This window comes from Haematobia irritans, chromosome 4 (assembly GCF_050003625.1).
Source record: "Haematobia irritans isolate KBUSLIRL chromosome 4, ASM5000362v1, whole genome shotgun sequence".
NCBI lineage: Eukaryota > Metazoa > Arthropoda > Insecta > Diptera > Muscidae > Haematobia > Haematobia irritans.
In genome coordinates, this window is record NC_134400.1 from 196,781,955 (window position 1) to 196,801,006 (window position 19,052).

The 19,052-nt window shown below is 33.0% G+C and overlaps 1 protein-coding gene across 3 annotated transcripts in view; it reads right to left on the reverse strand.

The window, feature by feature from the left end:
* Positions 1 to 19,052, reverse strand: part of Gk2 (Glycerol kinase 2) — a 62,666-nt gene that overhangs the window by 41,515 nt on the left and 2,099 nt on the right. The window contains exon 1 of one of the 3 annotated variants that reach the window (XM_075305620.1): positions 2,748 to 2,991. The exons of the other annotated variants lie outside the window; for them this stretch is intronic. Within the exon in view, the coding sequence (XP_075161735.1) occupies positions 2,748 to 2,751 (4 nt within the window). The 5' untranslated portion in view covers positions 2,752 to 2,991. Of the gene's footprint in view, positions 1 to 2,747; positions 2,992 to 19,052 lie in introns of those variants that run through there. 3 annotated transcript variants of the gene reach the window in all.

Consider the following 19,052-nt stretch of genomic DNA (forward strand, 5'->3'; position numbering starts at 1 on the left):
GTATATATATTCTGGGTGGTGGTGAAATTCTGAGTCGATCTGAGCATGTCCGTCCGTCCGTCTGTTGAAATCACGCTAACTTCCGAACGAAACAAGCTATCGACTTGAAACTTGGCACAAGTAGTTGTTATTGATGTAGGTCGGATGGTATTGCAAATGGGCCATATCGGTCCACTTTTACGTATAGCCCCCATATAAACGGACCCCCCAAATTTGGCTTGCGATTGCTCTTAAAGAAGCAAATTTCATCCGATCCAGCCGAAATTTGGTACATGGTGTTAGTATATGGTCTCTAACAACCATGTAAAAATTGGTCCATATCGGTCCACTTTTACGTATAGCCCCCATATAAACGGACCCCCAAATTTGGCTTGCGATTGCTCTAAAAGAAGCAAATTTCATCCGCTCAGGCTGAAATTTGGTACATAGTGTTATTATATGGTCTCTAACAACCATGCAAAAATTGGTCCATATCGGTCCACTTTTACGTATAGCCCCCATATAAACGGACCTCCAAATTTGGCTTGCGATTGCTCTAAGAGAAGCAAATTTCATCCGATCCGGATGAAATTTGGTACATGGTGTTAGTATATGGTCTCTAACAACCATGCAAAAATTGGTCCACATCGGTCCATAATTATATATAGCCCCCATATAAGCCGATCCCCAGATTTGACCTCCGGAGCCTCTTAGAGGAGCAAAATTCATCCGATCCGGTTGAAACTTGGTACGTGGTGTTAGTATATGGTCTCTAACAACCATGCAAGAATTGGTCCATATCGGTCCATAATTATATATAGCCCCCAGATAAACCGTTCCCCAGATTTGATCTCCGGAGCCTCTTGGAGGAGCAAAATTCATCCGATCCGGTTGAAATTTGCAACGTGGTGTTAGTATAAGGCCGCTAATAACCATGTCAAAATTGGTCCATATCGGTCTATAGTAATATATAGCCGATCCCCAATCACACAAAAATTGATCCATATCGGTTTATAATCATGGTTGCCACTCGAGCCAAAAATACCTACCAAAATTTTATTTTTATAGAAAACATTGTCAAAATATTATTTCTATAAGAAATTTTGTCAAAATATTATTTCTATAGACAATTTTGTAAAAATTTTATTTCGATAGAAAATTTTGACAAAATTTTATTTCTATAGAAAATGTTGACAAAATTTTATTTCTAAAGACAATTTTGTCAAAATTTTATTTCTATAGAAAATTTTGTCAAAATTTTACTTCTATAGAAAATGTTGTCAAAATTTTATTTCTATAGAAACTTTAAACTTAATTATATACGTATTTAATAGGCATTTTTTAGTTTAATATATACCATGTATGGACTATGTGGTATATATTACGGTGTTAGGAAGTTTTAAGATACCTTGCCATCGGCTTCAGTAGAAGTTTCTACGCAATCCTTGGTGGAGGGTACATAAGCTTCGGCCTGGCCGAACTTACGGCCGTATATACGTGTTTTTTGCTGGGAAATTAATTGATCCAATTAACTTTTTAATTGAAATATCTTCAATCATAGAAATGATAGTATCAATTAAAAAATTAATTGAAGGTCGATTAAAAAATTAATTGATCCAATTAAAAAAGTAATTGATACTATTAAGTTTTGTTTCAATTACAAAATTTGTTGAATCAATTAAAGTTTTAATTGAATATTTTTTAAAACTCAAACTTTTAATTTAAAATACTTTCGTGAAATTTTTTCTGTGTGTGATTGAATACATTTCCATTAAAAAATTAATTGGATCAATTAATTTCGTGATTGAACCAGATTTTTTTTAAGCTCGCCTCAACATTTTTTGGGCACTCGAAACATCAATTTGATGTGTCGCCTTTCGCCGTATAGTCCTGACTTGGCACAGAATGACTTCTTTTTATTCCAATACATAAAAAATAAAATGAGAGGTCTATGTTTTTCATCACCGAAACTGAGGCAACACCGAAGGAGTACTAACAAAATGGTATCAAAAAATTGGAAGGTCGTTATAATCGTTGTACCGCTCTTGAAGGGAACTATGTTGAATAATAAAAACGAATTTTGACAAAAAAAAAATGTGTTTTTCTTTATTAGACTGGGGACTTATCAGCCAACCTGTTAGATCTTAATGGGGAATATTAAAAGAAAAAACAATAAAGCGATTTTCGATTATTAATATTTGTTTTTGTTTTCTAATCCCGAAATATAATTAAAGGATATTCTTTCAGGACAAAAATATAACTTCGTTGGTGACAAATATGCCGCTATAGTTGCCATAAATTCAGGTTCACACCATGCACTTAGGGAATAATTGAAGAACATTTTGGCTATAATTTTTTTACGGAACAGTAGAACTTTGTTGCAATTTTTTTTTTTTTTTTTGTAAGATAACTTTTTTGTATTAAGAACATAATAAAATATTAGCAAACATTAATTATTCATGTTTTAAGCACATGTACGAATTTAGTTAAACAATCAATTTTCTCACATGGCAGTAGATAATTTCGAAAAAAAACTGAACTTAATAACCGGTTAAGCACATGCGGTATAGATATTTTTTGTAATAAATTATTATAATGATTTAATTAAAACAAATTTCAGGGGCATTTTGTTTTGCAAAAATTATGATAACAAGTTCAGTTGTTATAGAGCACTTAATGTACAACTCTGTTATGCAATTTTTTTTGGAAATTCAAATTTTTAATGATAAATGGGATGTTGAGGGGCTTAGCTTATAAGCCAAACTTACCCATTTTTCAAAATAAACGTTTTAAACACACAAAAACCAAATTGCACTAAATTAAATTTCAATATAGGATTTTATTTTTCTTTTTTTATGTCTTCGTCTTATTTCCTTTTTTTGCGATTTTTTTTACGATTTCCGCCCCGATTTGAATTATTTATTTCGGCGTTGGCTCAAGTTTACCAGGCAACGTTTTGAAAGCAACTGAACTCGAATCGACAGCGCCGTCAATGATCAGTGATCATTCGTTGCAGAATAACTTTTTTTATTTCGAAACGAAACCGAAATAAAAAACAGAAAAAATATTTAAACAGCCACGCCACCAATATAGACCAAAAGACGGCTATGTTATGGCAAAACCTTTTATATCAGGTGCCGGGGGCTATCTGTTAGGAGACCACCAAATAGCAGAACACAAAGTTGGCTGAGACTATATCAAGATCATGATTACGATCACACCGTTGTTGTGACTGTGATAATGATGATGATGATGACGATGATTGACAGTTAACCACCAATAGAAATTAGAAGAGAATTTAAAATTTAACTATTACAAAAAAATAATTCACTGTACTGCTGGACATGCGATAATAATCATTATTTTTTTTTCTAGGTAATGATGCCTGATTTCTAATGCTAAATTTCTCGGAACTTTATTTACATGGTGCGCCCCCAATCACAATAATCACGAGCACGATATTAGTGGTCATTGTCCTAATCATTGCACAGTGCTTTGATACCTTTCAAATGGGGACAAAATTTTCTATAGAAAAAAATTTTGAGAAAATATTCCATAGAAATACAATTTTCACAAAATTTTCAATAGACATAAAATTTTAACAAATTTTCTATAGAAATAAAATTTTAACAAAATGTTCTATAGAAATAAAATTTTGACAAAATTTTCAATAGAAATAAAATTTTGAAGAAAATTTCAATAGAAATGAAATTTTGAAGAAAATTTCAATAGAAATGAAATTTTGACAAAATTTTCCATAGAAATGAAATTTTGACAAAATTTTGTAAAGAAATAAAAATTGGCAAAATTTTCTATAGAAATAAAATTTTGAAGAAAATTTCAATAGAAATTAAATTTTGACAAAATTTTCTATAGAAATAAAATTTTCTATAGAAATAAACTTTTGACAACATTTTCTATAGAAATAAAATTTTGACAACATTTTCTATAGAAATAAAATTTTGACAAAATTTTCTAAAGAAATAAAATGTTGACAAAATTTGCTATAGAAATTAAATTTTAACAAAAATTTTTTAATACAAATAAAATTTTGACAAAATTTTCTATAGAAATAAAATTTTGACAAAATGTTCTACAGAAATAAAATTTTGACAAAATGTTCTATAGAAATAAAATTTTCTATAGAAATAAATTTTTGACAAAATTTTCAATAGAAATAAAATGTTGACAAAATTTTCTATAGAAATAAAATTTTGACAAAATTTTGTATAGAAATAAAATTTTGACAAAATGTTCTATAGAAATAAAATTTTGACAAAATTTGCTTTTTTGTATAGAAATAAAATTTTGACAAAATTTTCAATAGAAATAAAATTTTGACAAAATTTTCTATAGAAATAACATTTTGACAAAATTTTGTATAGAAATAACATTTTTTTCTATAGAAATAAAATTTTGACAAAATTTGCTATAGAAATAAAACTTTAACAAAATTTTTTTAATACAAATACAATTTTGACAAAATTTTCTATAGAAATAAAATTTTCTATAAAATAAAATGTTAACAAAATTTTCTATAGAAATAAAATTTTGACAATATTTTCTATAGAAATAAAATTTTGACAAAATTTTCTATAGAAATAAAATTTTGACAAAATTTTCTATAGAAATAAAATTTTAACAAAATTTTATATAGAAATAAAATTTTGACAACATTTTCTATAGAAATAAAATGTTGACAAAATGTTCTACAGAAATAAAATTTTGACAAAATGTTCTATAGAAATAAAATTTTGACAAAATTTTCAATAGAAATAAAATTTTGACAAAATTTTCTATAGAAATAAAATTTTGACAAAATTTTGTATAGAAATAACATTTTTTTCTATAGAAATAAAATTTTGACAAAATTTGCTATAGAAATAAAACTTTAACAAAATTTTTTTAATACAAATACAATTTTGACAAAATTTTCTATAGAAATAAAATTTTCTATAAAATAAAATGTTAACAAAATTTTCTATAGAAATAAAATTTTGACAATATTTTCTATAGAAATAAAATTTTGACAAAATTTTCTATAGAAATAAAATTTTGACAAAATTTTTTTAATGCAAATAAAATTTTGAGAAAATTTTCTATAGAAACAAAATTTTGACAAAATTTTCTATAGAAATAAACTTTTAACAATATTTTCTATAGAAATACAATTTTGACAAAATTTTCAATAGAAATAAAATTTTGACAAAATTTTCTATAGAAATAAAATTTTGACAAAACTTTTTAATACAAATAAAATGTTGACCACATTTTCTATAGAAATAAAATTTTCTAAAGAAATAAAATGTTGACATAATTTGCTATAGAAATAAAATTTTAACAAAATTTTTTTAATACAAATAAAATTTTGACAAAATTTTCTATACAAATAAAATGTTGACAAAATGTTCTATAGAAATAAAATTTTGACAAAATGTTCTATAGAAATAAAGTTTTGACAAAATGTTCTATAGAAATAAAATTTTGACAAAATGTTCTATAGAAATAAAATTTTGACAAAATTTTCTATAGAAATAAAATTTTGACAAAATGTGCTATAGAAATAAAATTTTGACAAAATGTGCTATAGAAATAAAATTTTGACAAAATGTTCTATAGAAATAAAATTTTGACAAAATGTTCGATAGAAATAAAATTTTGACAAAATTTTCTGTAGAAATAAAATTTTGAGAAAATTTTCTATAGAAATAAAATTTTGACAAAATTTTCAATAGAAATAAAATTTTGACAAAATTTTCAATAGAAATAAAATTTTGACAAAATTGTCTATAGAAATAAAATTTTGAAAAAATTTTGTATAGAAATAAAATTTTGACAAAACTTTTTAATACAAATAAAATGTTGACCACATTTTCTATAGAAATAAAATTTTGACAAAATTGTCTATAGAAATAAAATTTTGTATAGAAATAAAGTTTTGACGAAATGTTCTATAGAAAAAAAATTATATTATGGATGTTTTTATTATATTCGATCTGTATAGACTTTTCCCATTGATAGTTGTTGATAAAAACAGACCTCGACAATTATCAATTGGAAATAAAATGTTGACAAAATTTTCTATACAAATAAAATTTTGACAAAATTTTCTATAGAAATAAAATTTTGACAAAAAGTAACAATTTCATAAATATTAACTCAAGAAATTATTTGTGATTTTCTGGCTAATTTGAGGGTTCAGTCTATAGTACTAACTATGATGCTGAAGTTTGAGATATTAATTATGTGGATTAAACTATGGAAAACCGAACACTGTGCATTGTAGGGTTTACCTTTTTTGTGATAACCTCTCGAAAGGGTGAATTTTTGATTTTGCAAAATGAATGCAATGACAGCGGTAAATATTGCAGCACATTTGTCATCACGTTTTCTTTGCATTGTATTTGAGGAATTGCTTGCACTATTTGTTTATTGTTTTTCAATTTGGCTATCGTACAAAATTCCTGTTGATGATATAAATTCTTCTGTCAGGTATTTGACATTGCACTGTGGTGTGCAATGATTTAGTTTGTTATGTATTTTTTCGGGGCAAAGTGCCTTAAATATAAAATAAAATAATATTTTGCTCTTGAAACATGTTTGTAGTGATCATATTCCTTCCCTAAGCGTGTTTAATGGAGCGCTGTCCAGCAAAATGGACTCATAAGCAATGAATTTTATATGGGTTTTTCATAGGGTGGAAGTCATATTTTTAAAGATCCGTAGCATTTATTTCGCATTCGTTTTTCAAGAATTTCGAATTTCATTAAAAAAAAAATTGCAAAAATATACGAAAAACAAATTGACTGATATGGATCAGCACACGTTTCAAATATTTTTTTGTAAAATTTTGTCAACATTTTATTTTATAGAAAATTTTGTCAAAATTTTATTTTTATAGAAAATTTTCTCAACATTTTATTTCTATAGAAAATTTTGTCAACATTGTTTTTCTATTGAAAATTTTGTCAAAATTTTATTTCTATAGAAAATTTCCATAGAAATTTTTGTCAACATTTTATTTCAAAATTGTATTTCTAGTTATGAAGTTCCTCTTTGTTGGAGAGAAATGTTGTGTAAAATCTACTAAAACATCAAGAATTCTACCAATCTACCAAACAGTAAAACATCTACCATTTTTGTAGAATTCTATAAATTGTGGCTAACGTGATTACTATCCCTATTTAGGTTAGGCAAACAAAATTATCTACTTTAATAGCAAATAAAAGAAATTAGTTTTTTTCTTTCAGTGTAGGAAAGCGCATACATTTTATAGAATAGCGAATCTTCAAAGTATTTTTGTATACATTTATATTTGCCTAATCTGAAGGTATAAACCACAGAATGTCAAATATTAAATGACATTCATCACAAGTAACATAAAGTCAATCAAAATGGAATGATAGATATTCTCCACGAGTTCTAAGAATTCAGATTCAGTTTATGAGATAATTTGTACAACATTTTTTTTTCTCTCTTGATATTCAGAGTCACAATAATGCTTATCGAATATTTTTGGTTAATTTTAACAAAAACACTACAGTGCTTGTCAATCAATCGTACGAAATTTGATTAAAGGTAGACGATATAGGAGGCACTCGAACAAGTGTTTTTTTTTTTGTATCTTCGTATCTATTATTTGCAAAGTGTATATGTATGGGAGATGTCAATGGTTTCGTTGCTTTCTATAATCTAATGACGAGCCCACAATTTTCGTTTGCTGATTGGTTATTTCGATGTTAGAATAAATTTAAATGTGTTTGTGGAAAAAGATGCCAGACTTTGATAAAAAATAAAGTATGGGGAAAATATTTGTTATCAAAAAATTAATTAATTAATTTGGTAAATTAATTAAAATGTGCAGTAACATTCCAGAAGAATTTTAAACATAGGAAAATATGGCTTTTCGACGTTTTCAAAATTTGAAAAGCCGACATTTGACTTTTGCAAATGTCTTATTTGTAAAATTTTATTTCTACAGAAAAATTTGGCAAAATTTTATTTCTAAAGGGTGATACGGTCAAAATTTGGTCAAGGGAAAACGCGTGTAAATCGGTGAAATCGTTTATTTAAAAAATCAAATTAAATTTCTTTTTCAAGTTCAATTAGTATCAAATTCAGGAAAAATATTCAGTTAGGCTTTCGCTTTTCCAAATCCGAATTGCCGGGCCTCACGCTTGACACCTGCCATCAGATTTTGTACAGCCACACTGAAAAAAAAGCATACTCGATTCCAAAGATTTTGTCTTAACTTTAAAAAATGTTGTATTGATTCCGAGCCAAAGAAGCGGAGAATACAAGCAAGGATACTTTTAAGACACAATTTTCTTTTAAATTTAGGTTTTGTGTACTTGCTTGTAGGAAGCAAATTTTAATTTTTCGCTTTCTCAGTTTTTTTTTTCTTCATATGCTATCAAAGTCCTTTAAAAACGAGTTAAAGGCAACTTTATTTTCCAAATTAGGACTCGACTTCCAGTAGAAATCATGCTATGTTTGAAGTAAAAAACTTCTTTAAAATAAAGTTTTGAAAAACATGTCCTATATTTGAACGATTTTTTGCTTTGTAGTCAAGATGCAAAAAGACAAAAATTTAAAGACAATTTCATTAAATTTAAAGAATTTTTCTGAATTATTAAAGTCAAGTTGACCTTAGCCTATACATTTTTTCTTTCATGTTAAGATACCCATTTTTAAGTCAAATCACTTAATTATAAGTACAATACGACTTCATTGAAAAGTTTATCGACTTTTGGACAAGGAAAATAACTTTATTTTAGAGAAATGCGTCTTCTATGCTAAGTAAAATTTGTATTCGTATTTTAAACACATGAAATCTTTGACCTCACGACAATATTTTTTTCAGTGCACCTTGTCCACCTTCTTCGCCGCAGAAAGCCAGTTTGCCTTGAACTGCTGCTCGTCCTTAGCAGTTTTTTTGGTCTTCTTTAGGTTCCGCTTGACAATAGCCCAGTATTTATCAATTGGGCGGAGCTCTGGCGTGTTGGGAGGGTTCTTGTCCTTGGGAACCACCTGCACGTTGTTGGCGGCGTACCACTCCATGGCCTTTTTACCGTAATGGCAAGATGCCAAATCCGGCCAAAACAGTACGGAACAACCGTGTTTCTTCAGGAAAGGCAGCAGACGTTTATTCAAACATTCTTTCACGTAAATTTCTTGGTTGACAGTCCCGGAAGCTATGAAAATGCTGCTTTTTCAAGCCATAGGTACAGATGGCTTGCCAAACCAGATATTTCTTTGCGAACTTTGACAGTTTTATGTGCTTGAAAATATCTGCTACCTTTCCCCTTCCTTTTGCCGTATAAAACTCCTGTCCCGGAAGCTGCTTGTAGTCGGCTTTGACTTAGGTTTCGTCGTCCATTACCACGCAGTCAAACTACGTCAGCATCGTCGTGTACAGCCTCCGGGATCGCGCTTTGGCCGTCGTATTTTGTTTATCATCGCGATTTGGAGTCACTACCTTCTTGTAAGTCGATAGCCCGGCTTGTTTTTTGGCTCGATGCACGGTTATAGATGATACACCCAGCTTATTTGCGGCATCTCGGAGAGGTTAGGGTTTCGCTTGAAACTACCGGCAACTCTCTTTGTCGTCTCAGCGGCTTCCGGTTTTCGATTTCCCCCCGATCCAGACTTCCTGGCTGTCGACAAACGTTCCCCAAACACTTTAATTACATTTGTAACGGTAGATTTGGCAACTTTTAGCGATTTTGCCAGCTTTGCGTGCGAGTAGCTCGGATTTTCGCGATGCGCGAGCAAAATTTTGTCAAAATTTTATTTCTATAAAAAATTTTTTGAAAATTTTACTTCTATAGAATTTTACTTCTATTCAAAATTTTATTTTTATAGAAAATTATGTCAAAAATGTATTTCTATAAAAAAATTTGTCAAAATTTTATTTCTATAGATTTTTTTTTTCAAAATTTTATTTCTATAAAAAAATTTTGTCAAAATTTTATTTCTATAGAAAATTATGTCAAAATGTCCTCAAAATTTTATTTATAGAAATTGTTTTTCAAAATTTTATTTATATAGAAAACTTTATTAAAATGTTATTTCTATACAAAATTTTCTCAAAATTTTAGTTCTACAGAAAATTTTATTTCTATACAAAATTTTCTCAAAATTTCATTTCTATAGAAAATTTTCTCAAAATTTTATTTCTGTACAAAATTTTGCCAAAATTTTATTTCTGTAGAAAACTTTGTCAAATTTTTATTTAACCGGCTGACACATAGATGACGTCGTTAGTATTAAAGGCGTATTATTTTTATATAGTACCAACCTTCAAACGATTCGTGTCAAAATTTGACTTCTGTAAGTCAATTAGTTTGTGAGATAGAGCGTCTTTTGTGAAGCAACTTTTGTTATTTTGAAAAAAATGTAAAAAACAGGAATTTCGTGTTTTGATCAAATGCTGTTTTCTGAAGGGAAAAAATACGGTGGCAGCCAAAACTTGGCTTGATAATGAGTTTCCGGACTCTGCCCCAGGGAAATCAACAATAATTGATTGGTATGCAAAATTCAAGGGTAGTGAAATGAGCACGGAGGACGGTGAACGCAGTGGACGCCCGAAAGAGGTGGTTACCGACAAAAACATCAAAAAAATCCACAAAATGATTTTGAATGACCGTAAAATGAAGTTGATCGAGATAGCAGAGGCCTTAAAGATATCAAAGGCTCGTCTTGCGAGCTCACATTTGACCAAACACAACAACGTGTTGATGATTCTGAGCGGTGTTTGCAGCTCTTAACTCGTAATACACCCGAGTTTTTCCATCGATATGTGACAATGGATGAAACATGGCTCCATCACTACACTCCTGAGTCCAATCGACAGTCGGCTGAGTATACAGCGACCGGTGAACCGCCTCCGAAGAGTGGAAAGACTCAAAAGTCCGCTGGCAAAGTAATGGCCTCTGTTTTTTGGGATGCGCATGAAATAATTTTTATCGATTATCTTGAGAAGGGAAAAACCATCAACAGTGACTATTATATGGGGTTATTGGAGCGTTTGAAGGTCGAAATCGCGGCAAAACGGCCCCATATGAAGAAGAAAAAAGTGTTGTTACACCAAGACAACGCACCGTACCACAATCCCACGGCGGCGGGTTCTACGCACCGGATTGACCCGATGGATACCAGCCATCGGCCAGCGGCTGCCACCTCAGTGTACGTGTTGTCTCGTCCATTTTTTCGTGTTGGAGAAGGTGCATCCCGGGGAGCCTTCTCCGCCTGCTTTTGGTCCGAGCCGGGATAGAGGAAAACCCCGGACCATGGTACTGTGCCGTCTGCCGAAATCGAATTCACCATCGCTCGGTTTCGGTGAGGTGTAACCGGTGCATGGAATGGGTGCACTTCCGGAATTGCTCCGGCCTAACATCGCTGCGGGAGTATAGTCAAACTGACTTCGTGGCAGGATGCTGTGCCAATGACAGCAGCAGTGGGTCATCTGATTATGTGACCCCACCGACTTCTCCCGCACAACAATATTCTCCGCCGCAGCATCTTACACCGAATATTGTTGTACCAGTTCCGGAGAGTGCATCATTTTTGCAATTTAATTGCAACGGGCTCCGTGGTAAGATTAGTGAGATCGTAGACTTTATGAATCGGAAAAGGATAAGGGTCGCGGCGATCCAGGAAACAAAGCTGAATCCCACCTGCAGCCTACGACATTGTGATGGGTACAATGTCCTACGGAAGGATCGCACAAGAAATGGAGGTGGTGGCCTGGCTTTCATATTACACCGTTCCGTGCAGTATAGACCTATCACGCTTGTGCTAGACACTAATGACCCGTACATGGAATGTATGGGGGTAGCAGTTAAGTGTGGGGCTGCCGAGATAGAGCTATACAATGTGTACATACCGCCGGTTGGTAGCTGTGCTCCTGGTTATAGCCCAAACATTGAGTGGTTGTTGAGCGGGCATAACCGATTGGTTCTAGGAGATTTTAATGCCCACCATGAACTTTGGCATTCTCTCCTGGGTAATGACCAGAGGGGCATAGCTTTGGCAGAGCAGATAGACGACTCCACATTTTGCACGGTGAACGAAGAGGCCCCCACGAGAATTATGGGTGACTGCAGCAGTTCGCCAGACTTATCGTTAGCATCGCCTGGTCTGATAAATGACGTCTCCTGGCAACCCGTCATTTCATTGGGTTCGGACCACCTCCCCATAATTCTCACCATCAACCGACCCTCCGATTTCATAACCTCTGAACGCCGGACGTTTATTAATCAAAAGAAAGCCAACTGGGAAGGCTTCAGAGAATACACCGATCGCCGCTTCAGTGAGCTCCCGTCCCCCTCACATGTTCATGTTGCCCAGAGGGAGTTCCGGGACATCATCAACGCAGCAGCCGCTCGCTTCATACCCGCTGGTCGAATTGCCCAGGTGAGGCCCAACTTCCCAGCCGAAGCGGCGGGACTCGCAGACGAGCGTGATGAACGCCGTCGTGCTAACCCTGCTGATCCTAGAATCAGAGAACTAAATCTAGAGATTAGTAAGATAGTCGACGAGCACAAGCGGAACACTTGGTTAGAGCACCTGAAGCAATGTAACTTAGGAACAGGAACTGGTAAATTGTGGTCAACAGTTAGAGCCCTCTCGAACCCCTCCACAAGGGATGATGGGATTTCAGTCACATTTGGCGACGTGACTGTGACTGATCCGAAGAGGTGCGCCAAATACTTCAACCGACAGTTTGTCGAGCATCCCGAGAGTGATAGAGCGAAAAGGAGAGCCACCCGTCGTGTACGTGGTCTCCGAGCCGATGACACACCACAATTTACTGCAGTCGAAGTTACCAATGTCATCAACAGCGCGAAACCATCTAAGGCGCTGGGCCCTGACGGAATTTCAATGCTAATGCTGAAGCATCTGGGAATACTGGGAGTTGAGTACCTGACCAGACTCGTCAATTTGTCTTTGGAATCACACATTATACCCGATGTCTGGAAAATGGGAAGGGTGATTCCACTACTGAAACCGGGCAAAGATTCGAGCAAAGGTGAATCGTACAGACCGATATCCCTTCTGTCGCCAGTAGCCAAGACACTTGAGGCATTACTCCTCCCCAGCCTTGTGGAGAATTTTCCAGCTGCCCACCATCAACATGGATTCCGTAAGGTACATAGTACGACAACAGCCTTACATGCCATTTCGACACATATTAATAAGGGACTTAACCAGCCCAGGCCGTGTCACAGGACGGTCCTCGTGGCGCTTGACCTATCGAAAGCATTCGATACGGTCAACCATGCCACATTATTTGAGGACATCGAGAATACGTCCCTACCGGCAGGAGCGAAGCGTTGGGTGCTGAATTATATGTGTGGACGCCAGTCGTACGTGGAATTCAGGGACAGAAAGTCAAGACCGCGTAGAGTTAAACAGGGAGTTCCCCAAGGTGGGGTGATATCTCCGGCACTGTTTAACCTCTACATGTCCTCGATTCCACCCCCTCCTGACGGCGTCGAGATTGTATCATATGCGGATGACTGTACAATCTTGGCATCTGGGCCCAATGTTGATGACATTTGCGATCGGTTGAACGTCTACATAGCTAATCTTACCAGTTATTTCACTGCGAGAAACTTGAGGATATCCCCCACCAAATCCTCAGCCACACTATTTACTACATGGACGGCAGAAGTGCGCAGGCAGTTGAATATCAGAGTCGATGGAGTAATAATTCCGACCACAAATTACCCCAAGATTCTTGGGGTCACATTCGACAGCCTTTTTAGGTCATCTGCCCATGCCACTGCAATTTGTAATAAGCTCCGTGGTAGAAACAAGGTCCTCAAGTCACTAGCCGGCAGTACTTGGGGTGCGGACAAAGAAACCTTGCTAACTACTTATAAGGCAATTGGCCGGTCAGTGGTAAACTATGCAGCGCCAGTGTGGACACCGCAGACCAGTGATACGCAGTGGAATAACATACAAACCTGCCAGAACGCTGCTCTTAGAACTGCGACTGGGTGTCTCCGCAGCACACCCCTGGATCACCTTTATGTGGAGACAAAGATCATCCCTGTGCGAAGACACAACTACATGTTGTCAAAGCAGTATCTCCTGGGTTGTTATCGCAGTAATCATCCAAACCACCATCTTATGGATACACAACCACCACCCAGGAACGTAAGGGTTGATATACATAATCTAGAGCGCGAGATCCAGCGCTATAAAAGAGAGCCTCTAGATCAAGCAGCGTACCAGGCAGGTTTGAACAGGATTCATGAGGATACTGTAGCTGAAGCGGTGAGAAGCTACAAGGTTAATCCTGTTCTTGGAGTCCGACCACCGCCCATAGCACCGGAGGAAAGAGACCTCCCACGGCAGACTAGGGTAGTTTTGGCCCAATTAAGATCAGGCAAGTGCAGCCGCCTCAATTCCTACTTATCGGTGATTGATAGCAGCGTAGCTGACGTTTGTCCAATTTGCAACCAAGGGCCACACGACACGCGTCATCTTTTCTCTTGCCCAGCCAAACCAACCCGACTTACCACCAGATCACTCTGGACACACCCCATCTTAGTCGCAGAGTTCCTTGATCTGCCAACAAGCTGATGTACCAAGCGTATAACATGAAATGGATGAGATCACAATAAACTGTTACAACAACAACAACAACAACAACAACCGTACCACAAGTCTTATCAGCCTACCTGTTATATAAAAAATTTTATTAACATTTTATTTCTATAGAAAATTTTGTCCAAATTTTATTGCTCTAGAAAATTTTGTCAAAATGTTATTGCTACAGAAAATTTTGTCAAAATTTTATTGCTACAGAAAATTTTGTCAAAATTTTATTTCTATAGAAAATTTTGTCAAAATTTTATTTCTGTAGAAAATTTTGTCAAAATTTTATTTCTGTAGAAAATTTTGTCAAAATTTTATGTATATAAAAATTTTTATTAACATTTTATTTCGATAGAAAATTTCGTCAAAATTTTATTGCTATAGAAAATTTTGTCAAAATTTTATTTCTGTAGAAAATTTTGTCAAAATTTTATTAACATTTTATTTCTATAGAAAATTTTGTTAAAATTTTATTGCTATAGAAAATTTTGTCAAAATTTTATTTCTATAGAAAATGTTCTTAATAGTCTAGGTCATAAATTTCCTCCATTTTGACACAAGTTCCTATTTTGGATCAGAATATGACTCCGATTTGCTTAAAACTTTGCACAGCACGTAGAATTGCATTCATGCTATACATGCCAAATTTGGTGAAAATCGGTTTAGATTTAGATTCATTATTTATTTAATCAAGTCGATGATGGGATTTTTTAATTAATATCATCTTTTTAACACTCTATAGCACAAATATTTGCGATGTTAAGAAGTAGTTTTTCCCTACTAATTAAAAAAAAGATATTAGACTTTGATATGACTGTAGTTATAGATACTCTAAAGACTTTTTTATGAATTTGCATCACCAGAATGAAAATATGCAAAATTATTATTGTCCAAAATATTATATATAAATAAGCGTAAATTCTTTATATACATTATTTTAAAAAATTATATACATTTAAAATTAAATAAAAAATCTAACAACAATACACGCTCGTTTTACAATTATACCCCATAAAATTACATTAACCCCCATTTTCATGAAGCTCCGTTAGTGCTACGTTAGCTAACGAACTTTTAAACCGTGATATCTACATGTCCGTCATCTTGCGTATATATTCCATATGCCAGTTAGAAACTTAACTGCTGAAAATTTTTCAGTTAAAGTTAACCGGTGAAAATATATTTCCAGTTTTCTTTCTGTTAACTGCCAGTTAAAGCCTAACGGAGCTACATGAAAATGGCCGCAAGAATATTCATTGAATATTATAAACGCACAATCGACGACACAAAGAAGTGTAAACAATTCATTGACCTTGACTCTCGTCTATATATATGTATATATAAGTATGCTTTATTTTTTTTTATGATCGTCTATATATATGAAAAATGTTTTGTATTTTGGATCATTTAAAAAAAAATATTTCGGCAAATAAAATTCATGAGATATTCATATTTCCTGCATAAAGGCCGGCGGTGGGTACAAAAATCAGTTTATTAGTTTATTTCCGCAATTATTTTGTTCGAGTGGCAATTTCGATTGCAATAAAAAGTGTAGCATTTTCAAAATTGGTTCCAAAATATAAATGGCTTGGATAAAAATTTTGGGTTTAGAGTCTCTCACAATATGAAAAATTAGCAACAAGTTTAAAATCGCTCTAAATCGCCCTAAATAAAAAATATATATAACATATATATGAAGACAGGCGTATTCGTGTTAAAATATTTTCAAAATCTAAAGTTAAAATTTAAATGAATTTTATATAAAAAAAAAAATTACAAAATCGATAGTCTCATGTACAGTATTTGAAATATAGCGTCGTCAGATATCGGCTATATATAGCCCCGATATTGGATCGTTAATATATCGAAAACGGCTCTTGGTGAATTGACCAGACAAAATGCCAATGGGACATATTGACGACCACAAAAAATCAAAATTAAAAAATAAAAAGTCTGATGTACACAATTTGAGATATAGCGTTGTCAGATATCGGCTATATATAGCCCCGATATTGGATCGTTAAAATCTCAAAAACGGCTCTTGGTGAATTGATCAGACAAAATGCCAGTAATAGATATTGATGAGGACAAAAAATCAAAATTAAAAAATGAAAAGTCTCATGTACAGTATTTGAGATATAGCTTCGTCAGATATCGGCTACATATAGCCCCGATATTGGATCGTTAATATCTTGAAAACGGCTCTTGGTGAATTGACCAGACAAAATGCGAGTGGGACATATTGACGACCACAAAAAATCAAAATTAAAAAATAAAAAGTCTCATGTACAGTATTTGTAAACAATTGACGGTGTTTGCTAGTTTTTCCACCACAAAATCGCCTCTTTTTAAGAAAAAAAATGTGTTTTGGAATACGTTCCACAAGATGAATTCGTCCCACAAAGTTAAATTCGTTCCACAAATTTAAATTTGCTTAGCCGAGACACAATCCACGAATTTATCTTCACACCCTTCCTAACCTAATCTAACATTTTCTGGAATATTCTAAACAATCAATTATTTTTATAATTGCATTTCGGTAAATGTGTAGATCCGAGAGGTATTTATTATCAAAAGAATATAGAAATTAATAAATTATGGGACATTTAAAAAAGGTGCTCTAAATTTGAGCAGCAGTACCATTCTCGTAATAGGTCCGTCTGGAAAATTGTGCCCCAATATCCAGTAGGACTATTTCTCGCATTTAACTACGACCCATAGTCCGGGGAAGCATTACTTTCCCTCTATTTCTTCAACGTTGAGAAAACTTTCTAACATACCACCTGGTATCATCAAGATTCACGATTTTATTTGACGGTACTTTGAAAATGCTTTTATGTTACTTAAACCGTGTTTGCCGTTTAAAATTTTAGATATATTTCGTAGTTCTTCGACGCCATCTCGTATGGATTAATGCAGCCTTTTCAGATTCATTCATAAAATTACAAACTAATCCAATATGGAACAAATTTTGGATTTAATCATTAACATTTTCTTTGTCACTTTTTTCTTTTTTTTTTTTTGATTGGGCCTTCAATTTAGTTACTTTAATTAGGAAAAAAAAACTAGAAATGAGCCAAAAAAAAAAAACAAATTTGGAGCCAAAGTAAGAAAGATCCAGAAAATGACCAGCAGTTCAAAAAGAAACAAATTTGGCTCTTTGGAGCCAGCAACAGCAATGCTGCTCAACACCAGATCAGATACGAAGCTAACTAAATTAAGAAAAAACAAGTATGTACGGCCGTAAGTTCGGCCAGGCCGAAGCTTATGTACCCTCCACCATGGATTGCGTAGAAACTTCTTCTAAACACTGCCATCCACAATCGAATTACTTAAGTTGCGGTAACGCTCGCCGATGGCAATGTATCTTAAAACCTCCTAACACCGTCTTCTAAACTGTATGTAAGTCCATACGTGGTTATATTAAATCAAAAAAGATCGATCAAATACGTATGTAATGCAGTTTGAAAAAATTTTCTACAGACATAAAAAAAATTTAACAAAATTTTCTATAGAAATAAAATTTTCAGATAATTTTCTATAGAAAGAAAATTTTGACAAAATTTTCTACAGAAATAAAATTTTAACAAACTTTTCTATAGAAAAAAAATTTTAAAAAAATTTTCTATAGAAATAAAATTTTGACAAAATTTTCTATAGAAATAAAATTTTAACAAAAATTTTCTATAGAAATAAAATTTTTACAACATTTTCTATAGAAGTAAAATTTGGAAAAAAAACTCTATAGAAATAAAATTTGGGAAAAATTTTCTATAGAAATAAAATTTGGAAAAAATTTTCTATAGAAATAAAATTTTGACAAAATTTTCTATAGAAATAAAATTTTGACAAAATTTTCTATAGAAATAAAATTTTGACTAAATTTTCTATAGAAATAAAATTTTGACAAGATTTTCTATAGAAATAAAATTTTAACAAAAATTTTCTATAGAAATAAAATTTTAACAAAATTTTCTATAGAAATACAATTTTGGTAGATTATTTTTGGCTCGAGTGGCAACCATGATTATGAACCGTTATCATGTGCTGACACCACGTACCACATTTCAACCGGTTCGGATGAAATTTGCTTCTCTTAGAGGTTCCGCAAGCCAAATCTGGGGATCGATTTATATGGGGGCTATATATAATTATGGACCGATATGGACCAATTCCTGCATGGTTGTTGGATACCATATACTAACACCACGTACCAAATTTCAACCGGATCGGATGAATTTTACTCCTCAAGAGGCTCCGGAGGTCAAATCTGGGGATCGGCTTATATTATATGGGGGCTATATATAATTATGGATCGATATGGACCAATTTTGGCATGGTTGTTAGAGACCATATACTAACACCACGTGCCAAAATTCAATCGGATCGGATGACTTTTGTTCCTCTAAGAGGCTACGGAAGTCAAATCTGGGGATCGGTTTATATGGGGGCTATATATAGTT